Source organism: Pygocentrus nattereri, chromosome 9, assembly GCF_015220715.1.
Source record: "Pygocentrus nattereri isolate fPygNat1 chromosome 9, fPygNat1.pri, whole genome shotgun sequence".
NCBI classification, from domain to species: Eukaryota; Metazoa; Chordata; class Actinopteri; order Characiformes; family Serrasalmidae; genus Pygocentrus; species Pygocentrus nattereri.
Window position 1 is genome coordinate 28,348,235 of NC_051219.1, and position 25,189 is coordinate 28,373,423.

General features: G+C 37.7%; 1 protein-coding gene across 2 annotated transcripts in view; it reads right to left on the minus strand.

Annotated features, from left to right (window-relative positions):
- Positions 1-25,189, minus strand: part of LOC108427783 (fibulin-2-like) — a 58,849-nt gene that overhangs the window by 13,730 nt on the left and 19,930 nt on the right. The window contains exons 3-9 of one of the 2 annotated variants that reach the window (XM_017698256.2): positions 19,339-19,453; positions 18,434-18,563; positions 12,777-12,963; positions 8,841-9,065; positions 5,967-6,077; positions 4,546-4,647; positions 715-852 (exon numbers count right to left, since the gene is read on the minus strand). In XM_017698256.2, the coding sequence (XP_017553745.1) occupies positions 715-852; positions 4,546-4,647; positions 5,967-6,077; positions 8,841-9,065; positions 12,777-12,963; positions 18,434-18,563; positions 19,339-19,453 (1,008 nt within the window). The remainder of the gene's footprint in view (positions 1-714; positions 853-4,545; positions 4,648-5,966; positions 6,078-8,840; positions 9,066-12,776; positions 12,964-18,433; positions 18,564-19,338; positions 19,454-25,189) is intronic. The other variant, XM_017698258.2, reaches the window with a different exon arrangement.

A 25,189-nucleotide genomic window follows, 5' to 3' on the forward strand; every position in this document is an offset into this window, starting at 1 on the left:
GGAGAGACAGGTAGACAGACAGAATCGAAATAGAGAAAAAGAAAGAGAGACAAGAGTGAGAGAAGAAAGAGAAAAATAGAGAGAGAGACAAAGTGCTAGTGAGAAAAAGAGAGAAGGCAAGAGAAACAAAGTGTGAGTAAGAGAGAGTGAGAGAAGGAGTGAGAGAGAGATAGAGAGAGAAAGAAGAAGAGAGAAAGAGTGTGAGAAAGAGAGAAGGAGAGAGGCAGATAAAGAAGCTTTGTTCCTCTAGAGAGGAATGATGAATAAATGTGTCCCTCTGCTGTGCACTTTATAGACTTATATACCTCATCATAATTGAACAAGACAAAATATATACTTCAGATTTTATTCTAGAAATCAACACTTTTATTCTACTATTATTATATCACCCTATTATTATTATTATTATTATTATTATTATTCTGTGAAACACTATTACAGTATTCTGTGCTCTGTGTGTGAACAGTAGGCCTATTAAGAGCGAATGTGGGCTGACGTTTAATTACTATTAATGCTGTTGAATCAGTCAGCCGTGGAAAGGCTTTTTTGAGGCGATTATGAATGGCCACAAATTTTCAGGCACGTTGAATTACAAATCCTGAAATCCTGTCAACAGCCAAGTGCTCAGTGAGCTCTGCTGGAGTAGTGCAGTAAGAGCTGTTAATTGCCTGAATGGCATCTGGCTGAAGCGGTGAAGAGGTTTTTAGTGAGTACCTTCACACATATTGCTCCTCAGCTGATACCCTGCGGGGCAAGTGACGTACTTCTCGCACGTGAAGTGACCGAGAGTGTTGACACATCTCTCGTTAGATAGATGGCAAGTGTGCATTGAGAGCAGACACTCATTGATGTCTGAGAGAGAGAGAGAGAGAGAGAGAGAGAGAGAGAGAGAGAGAGAGAGAGAGGGAGAATTATGTGGAAAAATGTCATGGAAAAAGAAAAATCTGATTTAAAATAACAAAGTAATATAAATATCAATCATTTAATCAAGACTCACACAAGAAAGTGTCTTTAATCTGCTCTTATCTTTTAAGAACATGATGCTGTTGTCACATTATATGTCAGGTAAAGAACTTCATCTAACAACACCGTAAATTAATATTTTTACTTTGTTTGTGTTGAAAACGCATTTTAAAAAGAAAACTAAAGAACAGGAACAGGCTTATTACATACTATGGCTTCTAATTCAGTATCTATAGCACATGTGTCAAACATGATCTGGCCTTTCTGGCCTGCAAAAGTATTTAACTTTTTATTAGTATTAGTCTATTTCACAGTGCATTGCACTACAGTCCCCAGCATACAATGTAATGTGTGCTCTGACTCTCCTACCCCAACAACAATCTATGGGACAGCAGTTGCACCTCAATTCTATAGAATTCCACACCATTTATTTCACCAAACAAAACTAGCTGTTTCAGCTGCAGTTCAAAATACTTACTAAATTATATACATTTCATACATACATACCTTATATACAATATACACTTAACGTTTGCTCAGCACCTCAGAAAATGAGCCTAAGTCATAATGAACTTGCAGCAAAGAAAAGAGTCCAGGTGTTCACGGGGACATATAAACTTTACATTTTTCAAGCATTCATGTAATATTTGAAGGTCTACTACAAGTGCATTTATTTTGCTGTTGAAGTTTTTGCATATTTTAATAAACAATGGTCTGCTTGGGTACTAGCGAGAAAACAAAAATATAGATCTTCTCTGGTCCACAGATTTGTTGAGATTTTTTTAATGTGGCCCTTTTAGTGGTAAACTGGCTGAGCTATTCTTATGTTACAGAGGTATGTGATAAACCTTTGGGCCTGCTGATGGACCCTGGCTATTTAAGGGGTTAATGGAAGAAATAAGTAATCAGCATTTCCATAGCAATGCTAATTGTGCTCTAAATGTGTGTGCACACTTGTTCAGAAACTATCACAGTGCATCCAACAGTAAAGGCAGCATGCAGCTCTTTTAGACAGCAATAGGAAACTTGGAGACTACACTTAAAAAGTTGTGGAATTTACATGATTTAAATGTGCAAACGTTACCTCAACTTGAATATATATACATATATATATATATTATACACACACACACACACACACATACATACATACATATATATGTGCATTCACCTCTTATTTTCATGGACACTCAACACATCAAAAGATGGAATTCAAAGAAAGATTTTAAACATATGGCACCACGCCAAAGATTTTTTCCTCACAGCAGCCCAGTATTATTTGTAGTTTTCATCCAATACCTAGTTTGGCTAATTAGTGTTTTATTATTTAAATGCATTGCTTTTTTCGCACAGTACTGTATATGAAAAACTGCTATAAATGAAATGTATTAAAAAGCAATTTACTGATTTACTGCATTGTTTATATTTATTTTAATATCATAGTGTGTTTTACCGGCAAAAAACACACTTACTGCCAAAATGAATGGTTTTGTACAGTCAAACTATTTATTAAGTGCCCATGACTTTTGCACAGTACTGTATACATCTATAAATATGTATGTATTTAGTATTTAGTTGTTATACCTATTTAATTATGAGTCAGACCATCAACCTGTAATCACTTTCACAAAAACAAACCGAACTCAAAGAGAGAGAACAAAGAACGAGAAAAATGAAGGGATCAAGAAATGGAAGGGGGAGAGAAAGAAATAAAAGAGAAGGGAGAGAGAGAGAGTAAAGAAAGAATTGGGAGCGAAAAGGGCAGAAGATAGGAGAAAGAGACCAAAGAGAGAACTGGAGAAATGAAGAAAGAGAGAATACAGAGAGAGACAAAATAACAAAATAAGAGAAGTAGGAGAAAGAGAGAGAAAGGCAGGAGAAGAGAAATAGAGATAGATAGATAGATAGATAGATAGATAGATAGATAGATAGATAGATAGATAGATAGATAGATAGATAGATAGATAGATAGATAGATAGATAGATAGATAGATAGATAGATAGATAGATAGATAGAGACCAGCTCTACCAAGTGTACAGCTCCAATGTAAGGCTTGACTCTCAGAATCAGAGAGTGAGTGAACCCCTGCTCTTTCCTCCTGGCTGGCTCACCATCGCAGAAAGGGATTGAGAGCAACGCAGCAGCGTAATCCTCAAACAATACATGACTTGTGAGCAATACTGAGAATTTATACAGTCACCAGCTTAGCCGTGTGCAGCATTTTTTCTCCCAGGCATTAGCAGAACAGCAGTTTATGGGCATAATCTGTAAATGTATATTCCTACTGGCTTTGACAAGCTCTGCTTGGGTAGCTCTTCTCGTTCCCTTGAGGCCAAGCACTTAGTAGAGAAAGAGAAAAGGGTTAAGTGGAGAGTGTGCTGCTGTGCAGAGGGCAGTGCTGGGTCTGTCACCGAGGGGGAAGGATTAGTGGGTGGTGAGGGATCTATTTGGCAGGCGTGACACTGGGACTCTGCAGTAGACCTTCTCCAGCAGCCTGTGAGCACATTCCACTGCTCTCCCTGACTGACTGAGCACTGCCCTTTCAGTGGAGGAAACACTGGATGCATTGTATGAGTTTGTGTGTGTTTGTATTATTGTTCAGTGCACACCTGCATGCATCCAAAAAATGCTTTTTTAAACATCCTCATCATCATTTCTCACCTCCTGTCTAAATTTCCACCTCATATGGCGTTAACCAATCTGGGAGTGTTACGGTAATGTCCTTCTATAGAGGCAGATAAAGCCACCGCTCCATCTGATGATACTACAGCTCATGCACTCTTACAGGGCCCGTATCATGGAATTTTTCTCTATTTCTTTTTTAATAACTCCCCACTTTTTAAATAACAGAGTTATTGTAAAACTATTGTGAAAAAAATGTACTGTCCACTCCCCAGTCTATACAGTCCACAGATGGAAACTAATCAGCAAAACAGTCTGGTTTGAATTGTTTTTGTGAGTGTCACAGACACCAAACTCATTTACATATACTTACCTATTCCACCTACAGTTTAGCACTGCCCATTTACACTGAAGTTATGTGGAGTGCTTTAGCCTGGACTGAATTTGAATGAGGCACAATAAAGGCCATTTACTTTTCCAAATGCAGGGTGGACCTCAATTAGACAACAAACAACAAAAAATAGGCTTTACTGAACTTCAATGTTCTTCAATGATTTCAGGATACTTTCCAGTAAAAAAAATAATTTTGCATTTTCAGGGTCTCTGTGTCAGCAAATTCAACTAAAAGCTTTTTAAGTAATTTTTAATGTAAAATGTAAAGACATTTTAATGCTGTTTTGAGCCACATGTTTGATGTAGAACAAATATAGATAGACAGATAGATAGACAGACAGACAGACAGACAGACAGACTTAGACAGATAGGACTTTTACAATGATTAATCTTACAGCCCTACCAAACTGTGCAGGACCAAATCCTCCAGGACCTGTTAGGACCTTACTAATCCAATTGTGTCGTAAAGGGGGCAGTGCCTTTGGCAGAATAGTACCCTCTGATCCAGGCAAATCTAAACAATGTACTTTTTATGAACAGCTGATTTATGGTGCAATTTGCTATACCTTCACAAGAGTGTCCATCAGCCAGCAGAGAGAATCCTGGGAAACAAGAGCAGAGAGGTTGCCCGGCCACTGGAGAGCAGCGCTGCGCACAAGGGCCATTTCCTGTTTAGTGGAGAACCACAACAGTTGGCATGGTGATGATATTAAAAAAGGAAAAGTCCAGAGTGCTTCATAGGTCAGATAACAGTTGACCGATTTATTAGTTGGCATTGTAATGTTTCCCTTTGCCCCTTGATCTTTAACCTTTTAGAGTGGCCTTCTGACGTCAGTATCTGTTAATACAAGGGCAGCGCCCATATAATAGACATCCCACCACAGCTGGGTAGAGGTGGGCAGCAGGAAGGCACTGGGCCGGGCTCTCACAGAAACAAAACAGAGATGCATCATATGTCTGAAGGTATCAACACCTAAGAGAGGGCCGGTGCTAGGCTGGCCTGTCTGAAGTCCAGATCTGCCTCCCATTGAAAACGTGTAGTGCAATCTATGACAGTGAAGACTCTGGACTGTTGAGCAGCTTATATCAGACAAGACTGAAAGAACAAACATTTTCCCAACTACAACAGTTGGTGTCCTCAGTTCTCAAATGACTACTAAACACAGTTAAAAGGAAAGGTTATATAACTCAGTGGTAACCATGGCCCTGTCTGAACTTTTAATGTATATACAAAAAATGTCAAAGTTAAAAGGCTGAAACATTAACCCTTGTTCATGTTTTTATTATTAAGTGTGTCTGGGGGAAGCACACATTATTGTTCTACAGCCATAACACTTGTACACACACACACATATACAAACACCTACACACAGACACACACTAACAGCAGGCCAAGTAGGAGGAGAACAGAATGAAGGGACACAGCACCTCCACACTTTTATTCCCCGCGGGTTCACTCCAACACCACGTGTAATAGAAATGTATAAGGGGTGTGCAGAGTGAGGTCACTGAAAATGTGTTATTTTATATTTTCTTCAGCAAAAGCCAAGGAATCTGAGATTAAAGTAATAATAAACCACAATTTTTTTCTTTTTGCAAACTTGGGTCCCACAGACGTGAACGCCACACAAGAGCTAAATATATTGTCTTTGTGCTGTTTTCAACTGAGTACAGGTCAAAAGGACCAAAAAGGATCAGTGCTTTCTGTTTTTATTTGCATTTTACTCACTGTCCCAACTTTTTTTTAGAATTGGGTTTCTACATCTGACCCATTGTTTACATATCAGAACTGAATAACAAGACCAGACAGTTACAGTTGGACAATTTGTTTCCGGGGAAATGTGTCATTTTGTGGTGTGGCTGAGCATTCAGTGGCCTCTCAGGGTGGAGCTGAAGCCTCAGAACATTTAAAAAAATACATCTATAGCTAACCCAGAAATAACATGAACTGTGTTGTGCTCTCTCAGGTGCGGTGTGAATTATTTACCTTCACAAGGGTCCAGCAGGTCAGGGGGTGGAGTGGTGGGCATCTTCTCTGGGCTCGGGTTGGCGGTGGGAGAGTCGAGCTCTTTTAGACTGTTTTCTTTTTCTGAAGTCACTGTACACACACATACGCAAACCCAAACCAAGCACACAGAAGGAAGACTGCAATTATGTAACACATCCCTCCAGTTATCTCATTTAGAGTAGTAGGGAGGGAGGAACAGGGCCATAAGTTTGAGATGTAATCAACAGACAGAAGAACAGGCGGCGGATTAAACGTGCTTCAGCGGAACATTTGATGTCTGCGAGGGGAAATGCCTGTAAACCTGTAGGAAGATCCATGGTTTTCCATTCCTGACATTTTCCAGCATCACTCCGGGATGTAAGCCTCTCTATAATTTACTGTAAAAGGTGGCCTGCCTTTCGTTCCTGTTCAGGCTTGTCTATTTAAAGGCCTCATTCAAGCAGAATGGAGGTTACTGCAGTAAGTCTTTCAGGACTGCTCAGAAGGTGCCACTTCCAGGCCTACTGAAAATAAAGATCCTGAATAGAAAAGGATACATATTTCTTGGCAGAAAGCTTGTTTGAGGGAAGTAGTGGCCCAACAGTTAATCATATCAGTTGTCAAGGTTTAAAAAGAGCTGCAAGATGACAAACATAACTCAACATGACACCTGGGTTATTCTCCAGAACATAACAGATCCTGGGATCCACTGGACTGAAAAATGTAAATGACTAAAATTTCATGTTCTTTTTTTTTTTGATATACAAACAATTGTGCCTTGTTGAATAATTCAAAATAAACCTGAACTGATATTCATTTTTAGCATTTTGTAATTTGTGACCAAGTTGTCATTACAGAAACACAGTCAAGTTTGAAGATAAATGACAGCTTTTCTTTTCATAATTTGTATGCTGTTGTCAGGTCAAGTATTTTGAAGCTATTAATTAAAACATAACTATATGAAAATAGTTTCAATAAATAAAGTATATCTATATATATATATATTACAACATAACAAAACACTTAATATATAATATTTAGCATTTTTATCTCAATACCGCAACACATTCACACTGACGTTTTTCTTTTTGCTTGTGTCAAATAACATGCTGTTTTGGTTCATCTTCTTGCAGCTTATGAGGAAAACATTAAAGAACAGAGATTCAACAGCTGATAAAAAAAGGCAAAAAATGTGATAAAAATCGGCAATGAGAAAAATTTTGGTGAACACACTGTGGTAATTAGAATAAAAGGTAAAAAAAGGCCAAAAAACCTAAAAATAGAAAAATGAACTTCTCAAACTTTACCATATAGAGCTCCAGTTGATGAATATTGTTTACCTGCATGACCACACTCAAAAATGTATGGACATGCTCTGAAGCAGTTTCGTGAGAATGACTACCTGCTATGTAAACTATTTAAACTACAGATAATAAAACATTCAGGACATAGGATGTTCACAAGTGCCATATAAGTCTAGTTATTTCACAAATTCTACAGCACGAGTCATCAGACAGGGGGCCACATTCTTGCAGAGCAAACAATGTCACAGAATCTAATCTCCACACTATTACTGAACAGCTATGGTCAAATTAATTCCGAAATTTCATCTTGGCCATATTCCAGGGATTTATTCCCCCCAGAAAGATTTTAGTCTTGGTGGATCCAATTTCTTCTCATTTAAGAATAGAGATCTGTGCAGTTATATTAAATAGTAATTATTTTTTGAGCAGTATATATTATTAGTATAATAGTATAATAAGTGAGAATTAGACCTTTGGAGTACGAAGTCAGCCTGTTGGCCTTTTTGTCATTCAGGTCATGACCTTAAAAAAACAATCACAGACTTATCAACACAGGAAGTGTTTCCTAGTCTTATTTAAATGATGATTATCAGTCCATCTGAGAGACTTTAGAGGAAGGAACTAGTCACAATAACCAGCATAAGAAGCTTTCCAATGAAGACCAATACACTTAAATAAGAATAACGCACGTACACATACACACTTTGTGTCTTATGGTCTCAGGGGTCTCCCTCTCTAAATATACCTCTTCCCTCTTCCCTTTGTGTCTTTTGTGTTTTAAATGTGCTTTATAAATAAAATTTGTTTACTTACTTACTTCCATCTTCCCTCCCTCTCTCTTTCTCTTTCTAACTAACGGTGTGTTTTTCACTGTGTGCTATGAGAGCACTATTAGGAAAAGTAGGAAACAAACTATTTTGGTCAAAATAATACAGGATGGTTCTTAAAGGGGAAATCCACTGATTCCAAGTTTTGCCATAATGAAACGGTTACGATACAAACAAACAGAGTGGTTTGGTGTGAAATGCTGCACTGTAGAGAAACATACAGAGTCAGAAATGTTCACAGTAGGAAAAAAAGCAAAAGAAAAAGCTCCCTCACCTAAAGTTATAACATGACATGGTTATTAATACACTGCCTGATGTGCGAAACATTGTTTTATGACACTTCTGAAAAGGTCTTGGCCTAAAACATATTTATAATCCATTCATCGAAACACATGCAGGGTGTTCATAGGCAAAATAGTCACCACTGGTCATTTAAATATTGGTTATAATAGTGTTGAAGGCATCACAGCCCCAAGTTCTCATCACCACCACTGTAAAGAATATTTGAGTTTCTCTACAATGTAGCATTTCACATCAGACCACTCTGTATGACTTTGTTTACATCTCATTGAGTGAATCATTCATAAAATCAACAGAATTCCCCTTTAATCATACTGCATTATTGATTCAACAGTGCACCTTTGAAACAGGGCAAGGCCCAATGCAATTGCAATATGTAGCAACATAATAACAGTATGGTTTTGTCTATATGGTGCAGGCCTGCTGGGGGCTGTAACACCTACCTTTCAGGCAGCTGCTGCCATCCGGCTGCAGTATGTATTCGGGGAGGCAGGCGCAGAAGTATGATCCCAGTGTGTTGATGCACTGCTGCTGGCACAGCTGGCCTTCATACACTTCACACTCATTCACATCCTGCAGACCCTCAATCTCCTCCACCTTCTCCACCGCATTCTCTGCCTCTGCTACCTCATCCAGGGACATGGCCTGTTTGTCTGGACTGGCGGAAACTGGAGAGGACAACACTGTGTCTATAGTTGACCTCCGTAAAGACTACCATTACATATTGATTCAGGATTCTGTCAGCTACAAATCAGTGGTGCAATAACTTATATAATACCTATAGGAAAACATGCATTATGTGAGTCCTAATTTATGAATTCTTGCCCTCCATTGGCAATTTTACACTTCAGCATTATTTTATTACAGTTTTAAAGTGGAAGCGCTTTAATTTTTCTAAATCAAACCACTCTGAGAGACTTTGTTTATATCATAATGGTCTTAATCATACAGACAGCTTAAAAATCAATAGATTCCCCACCAAGTTCAAAGAGTAAAAAAAGGGTTTTTAAGAGTGTACACAAAGTTTGAATTGCAAAAATGTTTAGACTTTGACATTTTTGATTACAGCTCGGTCATGTTTTTCATGTGAAATAATATACATTATAAGTAGGCGGCCAAGCACCATGTTCTCAGAATGTTTGAAGGAAAAAAAAACCACATTAGATTTAATATGAAGGTTTTTTTTTAACCTATATAACAAATGTGTATCATCTTGTGCCTCCGTCTAACTGCTGTATCTTTCATTAAAGGAAGTCTCTCAACAACACAAACCTTTGTCAGTCGAGTGGAATATGACGCACGTTTCTACCTATTTTATATGAGAAGGAGTAACCCATTTTGTGTTTTTCTGTGCATGTGGTCCATTAGTCTCACAGAGCCAGATGTGATGTCATACCGGGAATACATGTCTGGAGACAACCTGTTAAACCTTTCCTGCTGGACTGTGGCCTAAACAAGGGTGTGTCCCTCTAAAATCTGTCCTCCAAATCTATCTAGTCTGGGTTCTTTCAACTTTCAGAGTAAATCCAAAAACATGAGAAAAGCAAGCTAGCTAGTGAAATGTTCGGGTTAGCTCATATTCTTTCTTCAAAATGACTGTTTCAGAAATGCCCTTTGATTTAGTTTTGTCAGATGTACTCGATGCACAAAATGTTTCACTGAAACCACTTTTGAAGACATTAAGTCGGGCAAAAAGAAATGTTTTGACTTGTTTGCCAACATGATACGGTGAAAGTTTTAGTCTACCAAGCTTAGCCTAGCTGTGGACACATGAGTCCATGTATTTATGTATTTTTAATGTTACTGTTGTTTGCTGCAAATAACGGGTGTCTTTTTGCAGATACACAAGTTGTCCAATGTAGATAATACATTAAAATTTATGAAATATAGAATATGGCAGTAAATCACAAGTTCAATCCCTGGTGATGCCACAGCTGTTTATGGCCAGGAGTCCAAGAGAGCACATCACTCAGCGTGATGCCAGTCAGTGCAGGCGTCTGTTAGCTGATGTAACAGAACTGCCAGTTGCCACTTTCCTGTGAATGCATTCAGCCATCTAATGACACCGCGTTAGCTGCAGTTCAAAAAGATGTAGTGTTGCTTCACAGGTCTCAGAGGAAGCCTGTATTAGCTTTCGCCCTCCTAGCACTGGTGGTATTGTGTGACTGGGGGGGTCCTAACTGCAGATGGATTTGGACACATCTAAACTGGGAAGAAATTGGTAAAAATATATAAAAAAATACAGAGTATGGGACTAAACTGACTGATTAGCATTACAGAGAAATGTATTATTTATTTGAAAAAGGTTACTAGTTAGTAAAATTTATACAATGCAGACAATTTGGTATAGTCTCTCATTGTAGCCTTCTAGAGCACAGCAATGCATTGTTAAATATAGGTTTGTAACATCAGTGCAACGTAATTATTTTCTTCTAGATTCTGATATCACTACACATCCCTACTAGAGAACGGAACCTTTACATGAATCAACCTGGACAATTTGAAACTGCCTTCTTTTGACTGAATGGTCAACTTCTGAAGTCATGAAGTGTAATATTTGTGGATGACTGGAATTCACCAAATTAGGACTAACAACATGCACTATTACTTGCAGATGTGAGTCAATGCACTGTGGATTTATAGCTGTCAGAATCCTAAATTGCTAATCTCCAGCTATCTTTATCATGATGTAGAGTCGTCCATCCTCTGCCTACACAGCCCTTCTCCAACTCTATAATTCCGAGCATTACGGGGTTGATCCAAAGTGCTAATTAAAAACAAATGGAAATGCTAGGGCTGATGCTCCAACACATGTTCTCAAATATGCAAGAGGTTAAAGCAAGACCTGCTTTCTAGGTCCAAATCTCAACCCAAATGGGCAGGCTGATTAAATGTTTCCACAGGGATTACCTGCAGGAGCTATTCATTGTAAGCTTTGGTGAAAGAAAACAAAATAGACCTGCTCATGCTTCAGCAACTTTCTGAGACAGCTTAGATAGCGTTATGATCTCCTTGGCATAGGAATAGGCCTGACTTTGTGGCTCTTATGGTATCAGATGCAGGAATCTGCAGGGTATCACAAACATCTCTTTCAAAGAATACCAGTTTTTAAGCCTCAAATGAATTCCAAGAATGGCCTATGAGTGTATCATTTTCCACAGGCTATCAGAGTTTTCTCTGCTTTCTCTGACTAGTGGCAGGTTTATAACAGAAGAAATACCGTCACGTGGATACTGTATGTCTGCTGTTTCAGACCGGGATATCTGCGAGTTTTCGACATTTTCGACAGCCGGCAGTAGACTCCACACTGGCTCAGAGGGAAAGATCAGTGAGCCAAACTGAGCAGTCTTCTCTTAAAGCTGTCAGCAGCAGATTTTGCCCTTTCCTAGTATACAGAATAGATCTAGATTCCATAACCTTTACCAGTTCATTGTAAATATCAGGGCACCGCTCAGACCACAAGCTCTTTTCACTGAACATCACCACACATTTTTCTGTTATGATTTTATAATTATGCTGTTAATTACTGCCAGGATTATGCAATATTTAACATTAATGTCTGTGCAAATTATAAGCAAAGTTAAACTGTGTCTACAGCATAAGCTGCAGTTGACTACAAAAGTTAAAAAAGCGTGTTGATCAAATCTACCATTATTGACAAGTCACTACAAATGTGGCGGATGAAGAAATCTGGTATATTCTCTGAACTGCTCCAGGAAATAACTTGATTTTGGACATTGTTTCAATGTCTTTTAACCACTAAAGCTAAGCCTTTCAGTCTTTGATTCTGTCGGGCGTCTATATAACCGATAAATTCAGATGTATTTTCAACTCAACCAGCAACTGCCGATCATTTACGTGATTTCAACTTTGATTTAATGGCCAAACATTCACTGGGAATAAATAAATGAACAAATAGAGTAACAGTTACTCAAATTATGACACAATTATGAAGAAGCTCAGTAACACAGGAAGCATAAACAGTAGAAAATGCTAGCATATTAAAGTCATACTGAACATTGTTGCTCCACTCTGCAAAACAATTGATATAAGTTGTATTTTATATTATTTCCTTATTACATTTTTTTTTCTAAAATTTGTCCATAAAACCATTTTTATAGACATCAGTGTGTTACATTATGTAAGAACCCACATAATCAAGTCTATTACATAAGCGATTTAATCATGTAATAATTTACACAAATTGCAACTATGGAAGCTAAATCTCGTAGCCATAACTTTCCATTACTTATTATCTACTAGCTTCACAATGCTAAAGAAGCTAAACACACCACTCATGTTTTAACACGATGTCAACAATTTAGACTGTAATTTGCAATCAATGGAGCTTAAAGTTGCATGGATGTGTCCTGAAATACCTCTCCTTGGTGGGGTGGTGGGCTGGGGTTGTGCCCTCTCTCTGATCACACTCTGGTTGGATGCATCTGCCCCCAGGCAGCAGGTTTTGAGCGCATGAGTGCAGGAGTGGCTCAGGCCATGAGGGGCTTCACAGTGCCCACCATCCCACCTTAAATGCAGACCCAATGCACAGCAACTGCAGCACTCCTGAACAGAACAAATACATAATAATAATCACAAACACCAATCACACACAGCAAGAGGGATAAAACTGCTGGAATCAATAAAATATGTGCTCATTTTTTTGGCCAAAATAAAATCTATGGGCTATGTGTCAGAGGATCAGTGTTAAGAAGTATGCTAGGCATGGCTAACGTTACCATGTAGCTCTAGCAGATTGATCATTTTTATTGATTAAATGATCAAGTAAAGTGATAGATTTTTTCAGGATAAAGTAGTGCAATCACAGTTACTTGTTATTTTGGTTTACTGACTTACATCACTTGTGCTACTCATATGTCTGTAACCAAACATATTAATTAGGAATTTATTTTATACAGATTTTCTGTATGTCCGTGAGCATTACTTTTTACATATTTAGTTGATTTTTTATACCGAAAAGAAGTAAACACAACCTCTGTCACAAATTATTCAAACAGCATTTTCTGCAAGTTAATACACCTTTATTTTATATGTGATTAGCTTAAGAAATAGAATAGAAGTTGTAGCGTGTATAAAAATTTGGGCACCCAAATAAGTCAGTACTGAGTAGCCATTGTCCGGTATCTATTCTTCCATCTGTGTATGCGATGTTTCCTGGCTGCCACACAACCCCGAAACATAACAGATCAGTCATAGGGACTTAATAATTGGCAAGATGTTCTTTTTTATCAAATGCTGCTCCTTTTTTTTTACAAACATACCTTTGATAATTGTGACCACTTCATCAGTCCCTGTTTCCAAAATGCTTTCGGCTTATCTAGATGTTGTTTTGCAGCTGCTGACTTCAGTTATGAAGTTGCAGGAAAGGCCCATGCAGATCACATTTGTGCAAGTAAACGGTGCACCAGCATTCCTGTATCAGCTAAGCCTTCTTGCAGGTCCTTGGGGTCATATGGGGGTTTTGCTTTGCCTTTCTGGCCAGTATATGAGCAGTTCTATGTGAGAGTTTTATTGGTCGTCCTGATCTTGTCTTGACTTCCACAGTGCCCTTTAACTGCCGTTTTTAATGACATTTCAAACAGTGGAAATTGTGATCTGGAAGTGCTTTGATATATTTTATAGCCTCCTTCTTTTTGTAGCCATTAATTAGCTCAAATTAGCACAAGGTTGGAAGAGTCAGAGAATTTATTATGCTCTGGAACTGGTGTCAGTTGAACACTTCTTAGGACATATCTTGTCCTGCCTAACCTTTCCCAATGAGTCAAATAAGGCCTAAAAACTCAATTATGTTCTGATGCTGGAAAAGTGTTCAGTATTTTTTGCACTTGTCACAATTACTATTTTTATTGTTTTCTATTTTAAAATTGCAATTCAAATATAAAAAACTTCAAATATAAAGAAAATGCAATAATCTGCTGCAGAGTGTTTACTTCTTTTCACTGCAGAATCAATAAAATAAGAAATTTGGCAAGGGGTGCCTCTCAAAACAACAGCTGTTTTTGAACTGTTTCTGCTATCCCAACACAAGACTTTTTACATCCCTGTTCGCAGCCCAACCGCATGCTAACACTGCAAAAAACAGACATTACAGCCCAGCAACAGGCTCCAATTGCCACTTACAACAGAGCCACTTAAAACAAGATCACTTCAAATGGCAGTCATTTTACAAACACTGAGTAGAAGTCAAGGAGGGGGTGAGTGGAAAACTATTGGCACTCCATTCGCTGGAACAACAAAAGGAGCTATTTGACCAGCTTTGATTGTTTCCCATTTCACACTGCAGCCAAGTGTCCATCTCACAATTGCCCTGTCTGACAGAGGAAATGAAGGTGATTGTGATCCTTTAAAACATGAATGGGTGGCTGTTGCGATGTAGGGCAGACAGATTCCATTACTCGTGCTATGGCCTGTGCCAGAGCCCAGATGATGGGTGTGTTGAAAGCTATTTAGTTCACTACTGAGCTGAAGCTTAGAGCATGACATCATTCAACAACACTCTGTGGCTTTGGACGCTCGACATCCATCACTGAAGGTAAACGAATGACTAGGAAACCTGGCGGAAGGTGCTAGAATGACCCTCTACTCAATCTTTGCTGAGAGAAAGGGTTTTTCCACTCATAATCTACATGTGCATTCACACATCAGTTCATCACTTTCAAAACTTTTTTATAATGTTTCTTTTAGAACGTTTTATAGTTTTGCTATATTGCTATATCTAATGTAAACATGCTTACATGGCACCAACAGTGGTGCCACAGTAGTACCTAGAGTGAGGTTTTCTGGTTTAAAGGCTAGAAAAGCTACCTTCTGATGATGTATTTTGAAGGTGGGATAAACGTCAACTATTTTAATGGTGGATGTTTGGGGGCAGGCTGTTTTTTGCTAGCTGGCAAATGCAAAAGGACACCACATAGTTAATGCCAAGAATCTTACTGCAGCCACGCTACTGTGGTAATTGTCCTCACATCATTATTAGAATGAAGAGATCAGATCACTTAACTACCGAAATGACTCGCCAGATAAGGAGGATAGGTACTGAAAAGTTTGCAAAGTCACACTTACAAAAGATGGTTCTTTAAGGGTTCTTTAGTAAAGGCAATCATTCTGTTTAGAGCCATGAGTTCTATATAAAACCATTTCACACTGAAGTGTTCCTTTGCATGGTAACATAGTTCTTCCGACTGATGGAGAGTGTGCTGTATATGGCTTGAAAATGGTTCTATATGGCTTCAAAAAGAGTTTTATTTTCAAGAAGGTTATATACAGAGCCATATACAACACTCTGAAGAACCATTTCACCATGGAGGAACCAATTAAGCATGAAACAGTTCAATATAAAACTTCTCGATAGAAGCGTTGGCTTTACTAAAGACTGCTTGACAAACCATCTTTTTTAAGTGTGTACCTGGGTATCTAAATTTATTACCTCAGTTTGATTTCTTTTCTGTAGCTAAAAACTTGTTTTTGGCATCAATGTTATGCTAAAAAAAATTATAGAATTGATGTTTTCCTTGACGTTGTCTGACAACTGAAGTTAGAGTTACACTAATGCCATCATGGTTGATTTACTGGCCTTTAGATGAGTTGCTAAGCTAGCAGTCAGAACTGGTTTACACCACACAGATTCCTGATGGCTGTCATACATGCTGATTTGTGCAACACATGCTGGGTACTGTGGTGAAAGAACAAATACATAATAAAAACTACAAAACAAATAGATTTATATTCATGACTTATGTCAAAACAATGGGGCTGAGTTATATAATACTGCATAACATGATAACTAACTCCAGCTGGAATGCCCTGTTTGGACTTATAAAATAAGCTTTGGCTTTAAGGGTTAAAAATGAAGCAGATGCCCATTGTCATGTATTTAAAGTGTGTTTTAACATGTTTAAATTACAGCTAAAATATGGTCCATGGTAATCTACTGTATGCTACAGGTGCAGCAAATGGAGTATTTCTTTAAAGCATGCTATCCCATAACCGTGAGCAAGTAAACAGAAGTAAATGTATCCCCATTTCTTTCAGATTTTTATTTTTCTACATCATTTGCATACAGCAGTTGTCCTTCAGTCCAACATTACAACCCGAATTCCAAAAAAGTTGAGACGCTGTGGAAAACATATACAAATTTAAACAAAAACAGAATGCAATGATTTGCAAATCTCATAGACCCACATTTTACTCATAATAGAAATAGAACATATCAGATGTTGAAAGTGAGACATTTTACCATTTAATGAAAATATTAACTCATTTAGAACTTGATGACAGCAACACATCTCAAAATAGATGGGACTGGGGCGACAAAAGGCTGGAAAAATAAGTGTTACAATAAAAAAACAGCTGGAGAAGAAATGTGCAACTAATTCACATGGTTGGGTATCAAAAGAGCATTTTAGAGAGGGAGAGTCTCTCAGAAGCAAAGATGGGCAGAGATTCACAAATCTACAAAAACTATGTTTAAAAATTGTGGAACAATTTCAGAAAAATGTTCCTCAATGTAAAATCGTGAAGACTTCCCACCATCTACAGTATATAATGTCATCAGAAGATTCAGAGAACCTGGAAAAATCCCTGTACACAGGGACAAGGCCAATGGTTAACATTGGATGCTTGTGATCTTTGGGTGCTCAGGCAGCACTGCATTGAAAACAGGCCTGATTCTGTACTGGAAATCACTGCATGGGCTCAGGATCACTTCCAGACATCACTGTCTGTGAACTCAATTTGCCCTGCAATCCACAAATGGAAGTTAAAGCTGTATCATGCAAAGAAGAAGCCAGATGTCAACACGATCCAGAAACATTGTCATCTTCTCTGGGACAAAGCTCTTTTAAAATGGACTGAGGAAAAAATTGTTCTGTGGTCAGATAAATCAAAAGTTTTAATTCTTTTTGGAAAACATGGACACTGTGTACTGCGACCTCAAGAGGAGAGGGACCATCCAGCTTGTTATCAGGACACAGTTGAAAAGCCTGCATCTCTCTTACACATCTGGAAAGGCACTATCAATGCTGGACAGTATATAGAGGTTTTAGAACAAGAAAGGCTCCCATCCAGACAACATCTCTATCAGGGAAGGCCTTGCGTATTTCAGCAAGACAATGCTAAACCAATACTACATCCATCACAACAGCACTGCCTCACAGAAGAGTCTGGGTGCTGAACTGACCTGCCTGCAGTCCAGACCTTTCACCAATAGAAAACATTTGCCGCATCATGAAATGAAAAATCTGGCAAAGAAGATTCAGGACTGTTGAGCAGTCAGAATCCTACATTGGACAAGAAGGGGACAGCATTCCTCTTCCAAAACTCCACCAATCAGTCTCTTCACTTCCCTGACCTTTACAGACTGTTGTTAAAATAAGAGGGGATGCTAAACAATGGTAGATTCAGCCCTGTCCCAACTTTTTTGAGACACGTTGCTGCCATCAAGTTATAAATGAGTTAATATTTTTCATGAAATGGTAAAATGTCTCCCTTTCAACATCTGAGATGTGTTCTATGTTCTACTGTGAATAAAATATGAGTCTATGAGATTTGCAAGTCATTGCATTCTGGGTTTTTTTTTTAATTTACATTAAAAGTTTGAATGTTTTTGCTTTGTACTGTAACTGACTAAAGAAGAAACATATTTTGAAGAAACATATTTTTTGATCAGTGATGATTTGGTACACACTATAAAGTAACTAATGTATGAGTTCTCTAGTTGTGAGAGAGAGAAATTAAAGAGCAGGTCGCATACAGATCCTTAGACTTTACATTTAAACTTTTACCCTCACTTCAGGCTGTTTGAAACTGTTATTAAAAGTATCATGTCAGCACTTCATGTGATTTTAACTTTCACCAGAGCACAGGAGAAAGAGCCCTCTAATTGGACTGGCATCCAGCATCAAAAAGACCCTATTTAAATCAAATAAGGTAATTTGATTAGAGGACGACGTTGCACAAAATCTTTCATTTTTCGAACGTAATGACCTGCACGATGAAACTAGGTCACAGTACTTGCCTTGTAAGAGTCTGTCCCACAGGCATCATCACCATCAGCTCCACAGGCATGGCCCGCTCGGGCTGAACGGAGGCCAGCCAAGCAGTTACTCTCATGCAAAGAGCCCAAACAGCACCGACTCTGCACAGTCCTGATACGACCAGACAGACAGACAGATAGAAAAAAATCAATTAAATCATAGTCAAAGAGGCTGAGCACTACAAGTGACATTATGTGAACATTTGGCCTAATAGAAATCCTCTTAACTGTATCACACAGAATAGAATCTTGTTACCTGAACAGTAATTCTACTGATTTTTCAAATTTTCTGCATAGTTCCTGCATTAAGAATGAAAGTCATTCACAGTGGTTTGATGTGAAATGATGCATTGTAGAGAAAAGTTATTGCGTATTGCTTTACAGTATTCCTGATGGGAACCAGATGCTTTGATGTCCTGAAATATACTGAAATATAGCCATTTTATGTTCCATCCAAAATGACCATTGAACCTACATGTGCCTTCTGAGTTTGTTGATGATGGTAAAATGGAAGAAAATATAGTAGCCATACAACACCCTGCATGCACCTCTCCACTATGAATGAGTGTTTTAAAAAATTCTTTCTAGGTCAAAACCTTATTGAAAAAACAATGCCTCAGGCATCAGGCAGCATATTCATAACCATTTTTGTAATAACATTCTGTGAGGGAGCATTTAGAGCCATACAGACATCTGGTTCCTATCACCAATACTGTGAACAATTCTGACTCTAGAACAGAGCATTTCACCTCAAACCACTCTGCATGACTTTGTTTACATCTTAACAAGCACATTTAGGAGATTCAGTTAGACGTATGTGTGATAAATAATGTCTTGTCTGGGTTACTACAAATAACAAAATGACTGTAAACTGTAAAAGGCATTACCAGCACAAAGAGACGGGGTCCATCCTGGTGGGTTCCATGTTGGTGCAGTGCTGGCGCATGGAGGCCCATTTCTTACCAGCTTCACAACACACACTAATCATCTCCCTAGAAGAGACTGCACACACACACCCCCACACACACCCATACACACACAATCGTATTTATCATATTTACAGACTAAACAGTGGTTGTATTTTCTGGGTGCTGCATGCTGTAGATTGTTGTATACTGTGCAAATTACAGAGTCAGACATTTCTGCCAGCATGTCTTTGTCAGCAGGTCTTTTAGGTTAAACTACCCCTGAAAATCTTATACAGGACAGTCTCATTACCTGTTGTTCTTAGACTTTTCATTTCCAAAAGCTGCTTGGGGGACAAATATGTATGATTTGCTGATTGTTCTCATGAGTCACTGTACTCTTCTTTCTACATTTGGTTAGTTGAAGGGGAATTCCACAACTTTCCACAAACTTAAAGGGTTAAGACATAAACAAAGTCATTCAGAGTGGTTTGATGTGAAACACTTCATTCTAGAAACATATCCAGAGTCAGAATTGTTCACAGTGGTAGTTATAGGAACCAAACGTCTGAAGAACTTTTAATGCCTCTAAAAGCTTCATCACAGAAAGTCATTACATGAAATGGTTATGAATACACTGCCTGTTGCCTGAGACATTGTTTATGATAGTTTTGATGAGAAGTTTTTGGTCTAAAATTTGGCCTATAATGGTGGAAAGGCTCAAGCAGGGTGTTGTAAGGCAAGACGAAAACCCTCTACAGGTTTACCGCTTTTACCACCATGAACATCACATGTAAAAACTCAAAAGACATAAAGATTAATGGCTGGTTGTGGGTTGTCAATAAAATTGCTATATTTATGTTGTAGGCATTGTTTCCCTGATACAATAAACCACTCTGAATGACTTAGAATGATCAACCATTGAATTATGCAGAGCATTTGAAAAATTGGTGGAAGTGTCCTTTAATACATTTGTGCAAGAGGTGATTTCCATCCCTTGTTTTTTTCCACAGCAGGTCTCTTTACAGATAAGTAGGTTGATCAGTCAGTTGGCATAATGTTAATACAAATAATACATTTCTATTTATATCAATCTTTTCCTACATGAAGTGCAGCTCAAAATGCGTCACAAAAATAATGAATGAAATCACAAGAAGAGGCAGTAAAATTGACAAAAATGAGGCAATACTGCTAAAATCATTGTTGAACCTTAAATCTCTGAACATGCTCAGTTTGTAGTACATTGCTATTTCTTCAGATGACAGAGTTGCAAATTAGACCAAGTTATGCCGTGAACGACAGCTTTTTTTAATGTGATAAATAAGGATGTGTGGTCTCAGGGGGACCACCCCCCTGGTGCCCCCTTGGTTGAAAAAGCATAGCTAAAGTGCAATCTAGAGAGGCAAAAGTGAGAGGAGGTGCCTTATGTTGATGTGCCTTAGTGATATGATAGCATGTCTTAATGATAGTCTTAATTAATTCTGGGGGGACAAAACATGATGTGGTGCCCTTTAAATGATCTAAACTTTACATTCCCTATCCCCTTCAAGTGGAAAAGGGTATCATGTGTCCTCTATGCCACTATTACATGACAGTGTCCCAAGAGATGCCCACACAATGAAGTGTAGGACTTGTAAAGTTTGGAGCCAATTGCTTTTTCCATTAACTTTCATTTAAAATGAACAGTGAATACTCCTGAATACTAGGCTCCCAAATCATAGCCTAATAACATAATGTAACATAATCTTTTGGCCTCCCTGCCCTTTAAACAGCCTGTTTGCCACTTGTCCTGGAGTGTAGATGTGTGAAAATTACAGCTTAACTTCTTTTCAGGAGACAGGTTTTCAAACAAATCTACAGGGATATTTGTTCACACCTCCAAAGTTCAGTCTTAGAAGTAGGTTATAATTTATGTTTTTCATGAACCAAGTAAACACATTCATGAATTTATACTCACCAGTCCATAAAACAATTTTTTGAGTGTTTTGGTGATCTACTGCAAATTTGCTTCTTTTTTTTGGCTATTTCTTTTGCTCTGTAATCACCACACATCCTTTTAGGCATGACTTTTTTAAAATCCAGCTAGCTATAATTCTCTGTTGTTAGAATAAAACCTCATATCTCCAAAGTAGTAACCTTAAAGGAGAAGGAAAAAATCCTACTTTTAATGTAAGTCAATGGAACCAGACTTCTTTCCAAGTAATTGGGCTGTTACTTTTGGTTCATTCAACATTAAATGTAAAAATGTCAAAAACTGCAAAACAATGAGGTTTCGTTCTGACAGGAACAAATTACTACACACTATATATAGTATAATACCAAATACTGTACATTTTTATCTGAATATGTCACATGGTTGAAGTGTTAAATCTCACTAATTAAACAAAAACATTAATTATTGCCTCTGAATGATCACAGATGTCTGTTTACATCCACTCACATTCACAACTATGCATAAACAAATTCATGTGGTTGCATGACAGCTGAACAGATGATTTCTATTCAATGTGGTAAAAAAAAAAAAAACAAACGCTACTTTGAAATGAGCTGTAACCAAAGCCAATGTACAAATAAAAAACAAATGTGTAAGTCTATGAGCACAAGACATGTTGGAAAATGTAACACTGGCCTGGCTAATTTCACAGACAAACCATAAACTAAGCCTTCAACCCAGACAAGCAGTTCCTAGCAATTACATATGATTACAAATGTGTTATTCTTGTAAAATGATGTCTTATTTAAAAATGTAACAGTTGTTTTAGAGGGAAAAGGCATGTAGATCCTCATTATTGTTGCATCAGGTCTATATGAAGCTTTTATGGGATACAGTCATATGACAAAGTTTGAACACTCCCGATGAAATGACATGTTTTGTTGATTTTTTAAGTGAAAGTCATTAAATGCATCCTCTACAGAGAACAAACGTAAATATGACCATTTTCTACACATTTTAGTGCACATTTCAATTTATTTGTTGAATTAAGATATGAGAAAAATAACAAAAATATGCCATGGCTTTTGTATAATGGTTTGCTTTATTGGCCTGTCCACTCTAGGCCTTGTGAAAGTTCTAGATACTTTATAGATATAAGATATAGACCGTTAAAGGGGCCATATCAAAAAATCTCTCCAAATCTGTGGGCCAGAGAAATGTTTTTTTTTTTATTTCATTTTTGATGAAAGTTTTGCTATAACCCGAACTGGCCACTGTTTATTCAAAATGTGCAAAAACTTAAGCAGAAAAAAAACATGTGCTGGTAGTAGAGTTCTTTCTTTGCTGTAATTTAATTAATTCCTGGGCTGTTTTTCTGAGCTGCTGAGCTGACGTTAGGTGTGTATGTTAGTTGAACTGTAGCTGAAATGCAAAGTCCTGTGTTTAATCAAGAACAGTCATAAAATGTTAAAGTACACTACTGTTAGCATGCTGCTAATATGCTACTGGAAATATATTAAATTCAGCAAATAAACAGTAACTGTTCAAAGAAGGCCTAATGTTTCTAGCAGCTAAAACATACATGACTGTAATATCTGGTTATTTTTAATATAATAGAATAAACATGCTTGCTCTATTTAAACTCTAAAAATATTAGCACTAGTTTTTGGTAGTGGAAATGGTAATATTCTTATTTCATTGTTAAGTTTTGATTATAAACAAAAAGGTTATAATCTTGAACCACCCATCAGAAATTTGCCCAATCTAAATCAATTTCCCCCTGTGGTATCTATGTAGATACAGCTAAGCTGGCTGTCCCATTGGTTAGGCCTTCAGGAGCTAACGTGAAGGCCTTGTCAGATTAGCCACTCAACTGCTGTGAGGATATGATTGCAGCTACAAGAGCATTAGTCTGATATGTGGGACCAATTTTATAAGAAGAAATGGCACATGAATACAAGCTGTAGACCCACCAGGTTTCAGTCAGTTGTTAGGAGTGGAAAACAGCAGTGGCCGATCTGTGCCAGGAATCTTTAATGAAAGAGTCACTGTAAAACTGCTGCTTACAAGATTAAATATAATGATAATGGTAATGTCAGTCCCAGGCTTTTACAGTTTTTAATTTCCATGTTTGGTCTACAACAGATGAAAAATGTTAATGTATGTCAGTGTTAGCATAGTACACTACTGAAAATCCTAATACACTACTGAAATAGAGAAGCAGGCAGCAATTAGTATTATCATACTTATCATACTATCTTATTTTCTCATTTTTGACCAAGTTTTGCCATTCATAACAGAAACAGAAGGCCCGAGTGTAACAGGCCTACAACAGTCAGAGAGACGGATGGATGGACACACATATAAATAGACAGACAAAGAGATAGAGCTTGAATAAAAATACATTAGATACTTAAAATGATCTGTGTAATCACAGTTTATAATGAACCTTGGTGTAATCAATCTAAAAATCTATCTAAAAAACAAATTAAGTGATCATAAAACCCCGTCACCATCCCATACAGTCTGTGCAAAAAGCCGTACAGCATTTTCAGCATACTTTAACTGCCTGTTTCTCTTCGGCAAGCCTTTTCATGCCAGCACTAATCGTTTTCAGCAGACTAGTCTGCAGGACTGACTGCAGTAATTCATGACTCTTTGAAATGAAAGGGCTGACAGGCAAGTGGAGCGCAGCAGCAGGTATATGGCTGCAGTGGCCTTGTGTTACAGTATGTTCAGCAGCACTTTGAAGTGGCATGCAGTCCAAGTTAAAGTTTCCTAAAGACCACCCAGATTAGTCAGAAGACTGCTGAAAGATTGTTATGTGGGCTGATATAGCTTTGCTCTGGGATTATGTTATGTTTGATGAAAGCCATTCACTGCAGTCCAGCATAACAACCTCATTTCAACTGTGAAACAAGATGGTGGTAGTATCACGTCTTGAGGCTGTTTTGCTACCATTGGACCAGGACGGCATGCCATCATTTGATTGTGCTATGACTTCTTGATTGTATCAGCAAATTCTACAGGGGAATGTCAGGACGTCTGTAAATATGATGAAGCTCAACAAAAGGTGGGTCTTGCAACAAGACAATTATGCTAAACACAGCAGTCAGTGCACCAAAGACTGACTGAAGCAGTAGTCAGATTTATGCAGAAACTCGAGAAATTATAAACGGTTCACAAACTTTCTAGAACCAGTGTGTGCTGGTCTGTAAATTCTTAGGTGTCTGGTTTTATTTATTTATTTTTTGTAATCATCTGTTGGCCATCTTGTGAGAGCTTTAAGTACGACTCAATGAAGCTATAATTAGAAGGTATTTCAAAAGTTGTAGCTCCATCACAGCGTTCTGTAAACTAAAAGAAAGACTGGGAACATGATGATTTTAAAGATCTAAAGAGTCTGTTTATGCTTCCATCATTTGTAAAAAAGCGGTAAACATCTACTTACTTTACCGTACCTTTGTAAAATACTTGTGATTTGCCTCAGAACTGATGTAAACAAAATATTTCTTTACAAATTTCTTTAAGCTCTTTAATTTCCATTGTGTTCATGTCCACATCTCACAATAAAACCTCCATCAGAAACTGACATTTGTATGCATGGTAAATTGGTTGTGTATGGTGAACCTCTAGTTTCTAAGGAATCCTTTCATTAAAAGGAGAAGTCCACCATTTTTTCAAAGTGTCTCCATAATTCAATCATGTAAACAAAGTCATTCAGAGTGGTGTGGTATAAAATGCTTTGTTGAAGAGACACTTGCCAGGTCAGATTTTCTGAAATCTGAAAAAAATCCATATAGTTTTCTTTGCCTTAAAAAGTGTCCCTGCATGTAAATCTCCAACAGATTTTAAAAATACAAAACTTTCTCTCAAAATACGTCTAAAGTAATGTCTCAG